The 10445-nt window shown below is 32.4% G+C and overlaps 1 protein-coding gene across 1 annotated transcript; it reads right to left on the bottom strand.

The window, feature by feature from the left end:
* Positions 1–2811: 2811 nt before the first annotated feature.
* On the bottom strand, positions 2812–10207 carry LOC132727213 (ran-binding protein 3-like). Its single transcript, XM_060712632.1, has 8 exons — positions 10111–10207; positions 6150–6291; positions 5768–5867; positions 5343–5511; positions 4790–4908; positions 4153–4273; positions 3429–3565; positions 2812–2851 (listed from the first exon to the last, which is right to left on the bottom strand). Exons 1-8 carry the CDS (start codon positions 10205–10207, stop codon positions 2822–2824), a joined length of 915 nt encoding a protein of 304 aa, XP_060568615.1. The 3' UTR covers positions 2812–2821.
* Positions 10208–10445: the final 238 nt, after the last annotated feature.

Genomic DNA, 10445 nt, shown 5'->3' with positions numbered 1-10445 from the left:
TTTAAACCCCCTACAGAAAAACCCTTTCTGACATTTCCCTAAGGGACATTTCCCCCAAAAGCTTGCGTTTTAAAAGAACGGGTGGGGGTGATATTTTGCGAAAAATGTTGGGTTTAAAATGTGAAATATTGAGTTTTTTTAAAATTGGGGGGGTGAAAATTTTAAATGCGGGTTTTAAAAAAAACATTTTTTCCCCCCAAAAAAAATTATTTTTTTTCCCCCTTGATAAAAAAATTGAACCTTTGGATTTTCCCTTTTCCCAAACCAACCAAAAAAATTTAAATAAAAAGAAAACATTAAAGTATATCCTTTAAAAAACTTGACTTTAACCCCAACAAAAAATCCCAAAAGAACGTCTCAAATCTGTAAAATTTTTTTTCTTTTTTCCCTCGCTTTTTTAAAAAATAAACCCGGGAAATTTACAAACCCCTTAAAATCAATTTTTATTAGTTTGTATTTAGTTTTTTCAAAAAAGTTCCCAAAAAGCCCGTTTCCCAAATTGTAAAAGTTTTCCTCCCCAAAATCTAAGGGGGTATCAAAAGGGAAGGGCAACGGCCCCGGGCCCAAGTTTAAATTTTACCATTTAAACTAAAAATTTCCCCTTCAGTCAAATTACTTTGTCTTTTTTAAAAAATAAAAAATGCTACTTATCCTGAAATCGTTTCCCTATCCCGAGTTTTTTTAAATCTAAATTCTGTCCTCAGAGTGAAACGTGCTGGCTTTCTGCGATATTTGAAATACATATATAGCTTTGAATTGTTTTGGGCAACACTTTCAAAAATTTGTATTTTAAATTTCTTTTTTTTTAATTTTTAAATATATTTAGGGTAAATTTTTTTGAACTAAAAATTGTGTCCATGGGCCCGGGTGCCCGACGCCCACTTTCTGTAAATCTTAGATCTAGGTAAAATTTTTTTGAAAAAAAAATTTTTACTAAAAAAGGGAAAAACTTTAAAATACTAAATAATCCAAAGAAAACCCCAAAGGTGAAAAAATTTACCCCTTCCCTCCACTTCTTGTAAAGTTTAGGTTTAAAAGTGAATATTTTTTGGCTATCCTGAAAAGTTAAAAATTCCAATTTTATACGAAAGCCCAAAGGCAAAACTCTTAAAAACTAAAAATTAAAGGGGGCAATCCAGGTTCATAGTTTCCCGTAAAGTGTCTTTTCCCTTGAAATTCATGATGTTGTCATTTTCCCTGTAAATTTGGTTGATTCTGGGCCCCAGCCCTAAAGGAAAAATAAAATAAAACAATTTACTAAGAAAAGGGGAAAAAAATAACTCTTAAAAATCGGGGTTAAATAACAAAGGAAAACCCCGGGGGTTGAAAAAAAACTAATATGTTTAAAGAAACCCTTCCCCGAAAGGGTTTTAAAGACACTATGTAAAACCCTTTTTAAAAAATTTTCCCACAAATTTTAAAAATTCCAAAATTTTTTTTAAAGTAAATGAAAAACTCTAAAAATTATAAAAAACCAACGAAAAAAAACCTTGGTGAAAAACCTACCCCCATGCTAAAATAAAACTTTCCCCCTTTTTAAAGTTTCTTTGCTTCGGAAATTTTATTTGATTTAAACTTCGCCCAAAAAAGAAAAAGGGAAAAAGATGGACGGCAAGGGGAAATCAAAAAGGCCCCCACTAAGGGGGGCCCAAAAAAATTGAAAAAAAAAACCAATAAAACCACTGCCAAATAAAAATTGTTAAAAAATGTAACATCATTATTTCTTTCACTAAATTAAAGGCCCAAAAAAAATAAAGGGCCCAAAAAATGTTTTTAAAATGTGGAATGGTGTTTAAAAAAACAAAAAAGGGCCAGGATCCCTTTCTTTAAAGGGAAAAGGGGTTTTATTAAAAAATTAGATTTTTAAAAAATAAAAAAAATTTTCCGAAAAAAAAATTAATCCAGGGGTTTTGAAAAAAATTACTTAAAAAATTGCAAAAAAAAATATTTGAAAAGTGAATTTAAGCAATTTTTCTAACCTTCGGGTTTTCGGAAAATCTAGGGCCTTACTATTTTTGACTCTTCCCTTTAAATAGCTTGTTTGGCCTCGTAATCGGTTTTCTAAAAATTTTAAAAAACAAAAAAATTTTTAAAATTCAAAATTAAAATTTATTATTTGGTTTTTCCCTTTCTCTCCATTCAAAATTAGGGAATTCTTTTTTAAAATTATAAACTTGTTTGGGTGAATTTTGTTTTGAAAACAGAAAAATAAAAAACCCTTTAATTAAAAGTGATAGGTTTTGCTCTTTCGGGCAAAAATGTTTTTTTTTGAAATTTTTTAAGTCATCAACATAAAGGGTTTCATTTGTTTTTTACGGGGAAGATAAAGTTAATTTTTTTCCAATTTTCCCTTGGTTACAAAAGTTTGAAATTAAAAAGGCCCCCCAAAAAAAAAATTTTTTATTGGGTACCCTTTTTACCAACCCCAAAAATGCAGACCCCCCCTGGGTACTTGAAAGGAATATTGTTTTATGAAAATTGTGTGTAAATTTAATTAAATATAAGTTGCCCAAGTTTTTGGGCCCCATGATAATTATTAAATTTTAAACCCCTTTCCTTTCCCCCACCCCAAAAAAATTTTGTTTTTTATCAAATCAATTCCATCCCTATTGCAAATAGGAAAATCCTTTTAATATTCAAAAATAATAACTGAACAGAAAATAAAATTGCATGAGCCATTATAATACTTTGTTTTCTTCACAGCAAACTCCTCAGTGGGGAGACTCGGTTCAGCTTTTCTTTTCCCTGAGACTTCTCCACTTTCTTTCAACCTTTTCTTCTTGAACACACGCAACTGCTGTACACGCCAAATCTAAAGCTCTTAACAAATTTCTGAATCTTTGGGATTTGACTGAAATCAGATTAGTTTTGATAAGCATGGTCTATAATTAACTTTTTTTCTATACATTCTACAAAATCTGGCAATTTCTTTAACCTTAGATCAATTTGGAAACAAATATTATCATTTAAAGGGATTTCAGTTATAGAATTCTACAAGAGCTGTTGATACGTCAGCATGCTCAACTATTTTCAGTGTTTGAAAGATAGATAAAAAAAGAGTTTGGATAATTAAGAATTTTTCAAAAAAGGGTCATAATTCTGACAAATCCAAGTAAAAGTTATGAGCCCTGGACAGTGACCTCCTATTATGCTTTCAAAGAAGTGTGAGAATTTTCAACCCATTCCCTGAAGTAGTGTTGGAGATTCGGACTTGCAAGCAAAAACTTTACCAAAATTTAATGTGACGCTGATGTCTGGGTGAGTACGACAGCTCGTCCTATTTTTTCAAAATAGCCGAGCTAAAAACTAAGTTGCCATAATATATAGTTTCGCTCTAGATTAGAATGAATTAAATATGAGGGATAGCCTGCCATAACCTAGTCAATATCACTGCTAGTATACAAACAGTTATAATAAAATTTACTTACTATTATTAGAAAGACTTTAACATGATCTCCATCGGTACCCGTGACTCGTACACTTTTTTGACTTGCTCGCTCAACTGTCATACCTGGCCATATCTTAGTGTTTAGAATTAAACGTAAACTTCCTTGAGTGCGCATTACTGGAATTGAAAAGCACAATGGTCAGAAAATTTCCATACAAATAAACTGTTTAAAATATCTAAACACTTGCATGATATTTTTATTTGCTTCAGATCTAATTACTTGATTGGTTACTATACATGTATTTAGAAAGAAATTCTTGGAGTTTATCATTACTTAGATTTTGAAAAAAAACAACATAAGAAAACTAAAACTATAATATTGACTTAAAGCTGTCATTACTTTTCCAAGTGCTTGATAGAAAAACAAGAACTTAGATACTGAAGCAATTTTCTAAGTTCAGAAAGTGTAAACATTTCAGTTCAAATATATAAACTTTTTATTGGGTTTTTCATCACACAAACACAGTATCAGTCATATGGCAACTTTCCAGCTTTACTGATCGGGGAATACCGCAGGTGTCATTCTGTGCATTATTTCAGGCAGAAACGGGCACCTGAGGTTCTGTCAGTTAGCTGGATAGCTTTCTCACATAAAACAATACAAAGACCTGTGTGTGGCTCAAATCTACAGCAGTGAGAGGCAAGTGGTTTGACTTCAAAGATCGTAACCACTGTGTAATGGACACTCCCACATATAGACTTACATAATCTTGATTGAAAGGTCTGTGAGGATTCACATCTCATGTCATTTAATCTCAACAAGCCACGTCCACGCTCTATCCAGTTCTGTGTGTCACCATCGAATACAAATAATTTCCCATTTGTCTGAAAAAAACAACAAATTTGACGAACAAACTTTATACAAACTTTAAGAGCGAAATAAAAACACAAATTAACATAGACTGAGCTAGTCCCTTTAAGTTTGCTAGCTAAATATAACATTAAAATCAAAACTAAACATTTTAGTTGTTCAAATCATGTGTCTAACAATCTTTTATATCTTGAACTGAAGAATTTAGAAAGTAAACTGTATCTAAGATATGGCACAACATACAATAGTTAACATAAAGATTATCAAAAGTACTCTATTTTTCCTATTTCACATTAACACTTTTATGCCGATTTGGTTCTAAGTGACTTCAACACTAACAAAGTCATATTGGGAAATCTTTAGCCTTCACTGGTTAAATTAACACCCTAAGATGCCCTTATGAGCTATATTAAGTCAAAGGTGAGTACCTGGGCAGATCTACATACTTGTTCCAAGTCAGTTTAATAACTATAATTCAATATCCCTTGCATTGTTCACAACTGAACTATTCTAAAAGAGATGACATTCACCTGTAATACATTGGATTCGTTTTCCTCCCCAGTGACCACTTCCACCTCCTCAAGCTCTGTTTCCCGTTTATGGGTGGCCTGATATTCACGTGCAGACTCTTCTAATGTTTTTTCTCTCTCTGTAACAAAATAACACCAGTTTTTTTGTAATGAACTTGTCTTTCTTTGAATTTGGAACAGTCCATTATAAGTTTAAGGGATTTCAAGATCATAATATTAAATAATATAACATACATGTATTAACAATTATAAAAAAATTTTTTAGATAATAATTAAACTCACTGATTAATGAACTGTTTTTTTTTTTTTTTTTGTCAACTATGAATTTCTTTATAAACTAATACAGATTTCTGATTTTTAATTCAATTTGTGGGACACTGTTTCATAAACAGGAATTTTTTTTTCATTTTCTGAAGAAGAATTTGTCCAGTTTTGAGAGGAAAATTGAGGTTAAGGACCCTATCTTTAACCAGATGATCGTATATAGTGCCCCAATGCCTGAGTCTTTAATTTGAAGTTTCCATGAACAATATACTTGATTTAAGAACCTTACCAATATTATTTGCACTGTCTGACTGCTCCGTTGAATCAGGGGAAGCAACTCCATTGTCTTCCGGTTTGTCTTCGTGACCATCTTGATTAAATTGCACACGTTCGGCCAAATTCTCCCCAAAAACAAAACCTGAGCTACTGACTAGACCTTTCGGGGAGGTGTGTACACCCTGAATAATGAGAAATACTTACAGATACTATGTAACCTTAAATGACATTTTTGTTTAAAGGACAACTTTAAAGAAATATATATATTTTGTATAAAGATAGCTTTTTGAAGTAGAGGGCAAGGTGTACTCTAGGGTCAAATACCCATCAAACTGTTGGTAATATGACAATTTCTTTCTATGCTTTAACTGATCTAATAAAAATTTTCATCCATGGAAATAATGCATTATACAGTATGTAATATCAAGAACAACTTACAGTAACTTTTTCTGTGAGATTTTGTCCGAGGATATTTTCTCCCTCTCCTGATGAAGAAGCACTGTTACTTTTACTTGGACTACAACTACTGTCCGGTAATCTGGAAAATAAAATTATATTCAGTATTAAATACAGCTGTCAATACATGTATTGGTATGCCTTCATGACAAAGCTTATGTCACCAATGAGCAAACTGGATTAAGATTTGTGTCAGATTTTAGATTGTTTTTGGAGTTTATTTAATTTAATTGACCTCCTTTGTAATAAATTGCGTATTTCACAAAATTATATCATTCTAAGATTTTTTACAACTAAAGCTGAAAAAACTTAAATCTTGATTTGTTTACGGAACAATGTCGAAGTATTTATAGACTGGACTTACTTTTTTTCTGCCTGTTCTTGTAAAGCAGCTTGAAAAAGGTTTTCTCCGCCACTATCAGGGGGTGCTGAATCTTTGAATACAGATGATGATGCCCCAAATATTGTACCTGAATCTTTGTTCTCTTTTTCTGTAACTTCACTTTCTATACAAGTAATAAAATAATTCAAATAAACTTATGAGTTTCTGGCAATAACTATCAAAATTTACAATGAAAATTTAAAGAAAAACAAGAACGTGTTTGTTAAACACAAATGCCCCCGCTCAGATTCTTGTCAGTAGCAATATTTCAAAAAATGTTTACTCATTGACTCAGTTATGGACATAAAAATTGCCAAAAAATTGTAAACACAAGTTATATAGCTTGACAAAGCCATGGCATTTTGTAATTGTGAATATAAGTTGCCAAGTCATTGCTCTGACGTGTGAAGTTGAAAAATATTCAACTTCATGCAAGATATCTTCCTACCAAATATGAAATACATCTGTCATAAAATAAAGGCTGTATGGGCAAAAGTGTAAAAATCTATTTTGAGCACCTGAACTTAACCAAACTGACAACTGACTCTATCCAAAAGAAGAATACCATGTAAGTTATCTTCCTACCAAATATGAAATACCAGTACATCTGTCAATAAATAAAGGCTGTATGGGCAAAAGTGTAAAAAATCTATTTTTAGCACTGGTGACCTTAACCAAACTGACCCCTAACTCTATCCAAAAGAATACCATGTAAGTTATCTTCCTACCAAATATGAAATACATCTGTCAATAAATAAAGGCTGTATGGGCAAAAGTGAAAAAATCTATTTTTAGCACTGATGACCTTGACCCAACTGACCCCTTACTCCATCCAAAGGAAGAATACCATGCAAGTTATCTTCCTACCAAATATGAAATACATCTGTCAATAAATAAAAGCTGAATGGGCAAAAGTGTAAAAATCTATTTTTAGCACAAGTGACCTTGACACACTGATCCCTACCCCAATCAAAAGGATGAATACCATGCAAGTTATCTTCCTACCAAATATAAAATATATCTGTCAATAAATAAAGGCTGTATGAGCAAAAGTGTAAAAATTTATTTTTAGCACTGGTGACCTTGACCCAACTGACCACTAACTCCATCTTAGTGCTCGCCAATTTTTTTAAGCCAATTACCGACGAGGATTTTTCAAATTTTCAGGTTTCAAATCTTAATAGAACAGATTTTATATAAACTGGACGTTTTATATTATAAAACGCAAGTGGGCGGAGCTAAGTTTCGAAGAGCGCTAAAGTGCAATATACGTATGTGCAGAGATCTTGAAGTTTACTCCTCCTACTAATCAATATTTATGCATCATGTTTTTTCCGTACAAGCACATGTATATCGTCACTACGGAAAGAGGTTCATGGCAAAATAACAGTAAAAATGTTTTAATTATTACTTACCGAACCAGTATCATTTTATAATTTCCAAATAAAAAGATCACTTTATTCCAACAATGTATGTATGTAATATTTCTTACTTTTATGTAAATATTACATACTTAGCGATTAACGCAAATAAAAGCATATGTCGTGATTTGAGGGTACGTATGTGTTCAAAAATGAGAGGGTACTGTACCTGTGTTATAAAAATTCAAATGAAGATAGGTAGCCTATGCCGCTGCAAAACCGAAAGTAGGGTGTTTAATGAATTTTACATTTATTTTTGACACTATACTGCCATTTGTCCGAAGAAGATATGTAACTATATGAATATATTAAATATGTATGATGCATATTATATAATCAAGCCACAGGTTCATTTCAGCCCGATAAATATGTCGAGGTGACGGCGAGGCAAGACATGTCGGCTTTTTGTAGCTTATGAAGTTGCAGTACATGAAAATCGGACACATGACAAATCAGCACATAAATAAAACATTCTAGTTTTCCGTGGTATACATCTTTTCTACGTGTCATACCTCCTTTCCTTATTACAATGAAACTTTACTGCATTGTTATCCATCGCTGGTTTGTTTTTAGCAGAGAATGACCTGTGCATGTTCAAAGAGGGTACCGTTTGAGAGTATTTCACAAAGAGGGTACCGATATGGATATTGTCTTGTTCACCTAGACAGAATGTGGGAATTAGCTATGCAAAACACGTGACCCGAAAATGTGTACCGCTACCATCTTTATACACATTTAGGCTATCGTGTGACGTCACGCAGTGTGTTGGGCGGAAAAAAAATGGGCAGAGCACTAAGCCGGTGGGAGTGCATATTGGATGTTCTTCGTAAATAAGAAAGCTACAGTCGCTTCGCAAGCTCCGCTCCTTTTTAGCTTTCTTATTTACGAAGAACACCCAATATGCACTCTAACCTATACAAAGTTTATGTTTCTATCAATTATAAATAACATCTGTCTATAGAATAAGGTCAATACACCTGTAAAAATGTAAAAATCTATTTTTAACATTGGTGACCTTGACATTGGTAACATTGACCTTGACCCAAATGACCCCTTGCTACACCAAAAGAAGGAGGACCTCCCTTGGCATGTTTGTATTAAACTAAGACATCAACTAAAAAGTGACACTATGCCCATCCAAGGGAATATAGTGAGTGAACAGGTGAATATCAAAATAAGTTTTCATTTTGCCATATTTCCTTTTCATTCAATAATTTACTTCCCATAAACAATAAATAATGCACTGATCCAAATAAAATTTCTGTCAATATCTATTAGAATATACCTATAACGCTCAGTTTATAAAAAGAGTGGGGCAGTCTTTTTATATTTTAGGCAGAGTTATAATTTTATCCTGAACATTTTCCAATATCAACTGTTGGTCAGACACCATTTTAACAGTCAATCTTTTGAAATTTAAAGTCAATTCAGCTCAACATGACTATGAAAATATGAGCATAATGTCACTGTATGAGTAAAAAAAATTATATTTATTTTTTAAACCAGTGACCTTGACCCTAGAGACCGCTTACTCCACAAAAAATTAGAGGACCATCAAAGGTATCCACCTACTAAATATGAAAGATATCATTAAAGAAATTAAGCAATTAGGAGAAATTTAAGATATATCCAACTTGCTGAATTAAGTTAACCAGACAAGGCCCTATTTTAAAAGTGAAAAAAGGGAAATAACTGGGAAATATGGATGACACAGTTATATAACTTGGCAATATCATGTGTAACTTTGTATTGATAAGTAAGTGTGGAAATTATAAAGCCATTAGTATAGATAGAATTAAGATATTTCCAACTTGCCGTTTAAGGTTAACCATTATTCATTTTCTAAGTGCTGAAAAGGGCAATAACTTGGTAAATATGAAAGCCAGAGTTATGTAACTTGCCCAGATCATGTACTTTGTATTGATTAGTAAGTGTGTAAACTTAGAAGCCATTGGTACAGGTAGAAGTTAAGAAAAATCCAACTTGCCGTTCTAGGTTAACCTCGTATGGACAGACGGACGGTTCAATCCCTATATGCCCGGGGGCATAAAAAAAATTGGTGAAATGACGATGTTTTCATTTTTTCTTATTGCTATTTTATTAAGTTAAGAAATGATTCCTGCATATAGGACTCTATCATAAGTATTACGACACCATTCTTTTAATGTAGGTACTTATGTATGATTCTAGTTAAGATACAAATGAATTTTAACTGATTACAGACAGACCCTTATTTCATGACAAAACTACCGACTCTTCATTATCATACTAGCTTCCATTTTTTTTGTCCAATGTTTAATCTTTACCTGCATCGACCAGTGCAGACCAAGATCCTCTCACACATCTGTGCTGTCTGATCACGGTCTGCACTGTAGACTATTCATTCAGTATATATTTTGAAAACTTCCCTAACAATAATTAATGGTAATGTCCAGATTAAGAGATGGATAAGTCCATTTAAGATATATAGTGTGGTAGGAATTAAAATTGATTGTGAGCGCATGTTAGACAATGATAATTACCTTTTGTGAGACCTTTTGTTGGATCAGGTAGTTTGGCTGGCTTTAATAAAGGAGGTGCACTTCCAGTTTCAGCTCCACATACTGTAAATATACCCATAGGGAGTATTGCATTGGTCTGTTATGCATAAGTTACTTTACAGATTCACAGTATTAATCAAAACCATGAAATGCATTGGTAAACCCTTGTAATGGGTAAGTAAAACCCATACCAGTTTGGGGAATGTCATCATCATGAACTAAACAAATTATACTTCCAAATAATAAAAAGCAATTCTTTTTCCAAAAAATAAAAGAAACAAATTCTTATAAGTATATTACAAAGAGTATCCTACTAA

The sequence above is a fragment of the Ruditapes philippinarum genome, unplaced genomic scaffold (genome assembly GCF_026571515.1).
Source record: "Ruditapes philippinarum isolate M1 unplaced genomic scaffold, ASM2657151v2 ctg22168_1_1_1_1, whole genome shotgun sequence".
Taxonomy (NCBI): domain Eukaryota; kingdom Metazoa; phylum Mollusca; class Bivalvia; order Venerida; family Veneridae; genus Ruditapes; species Ruditapes philippinarum.
Note: the sequence above shows the minus strand (reverse complement) of the source record. Positions and strands in the feature narration are given on the sequence as shown.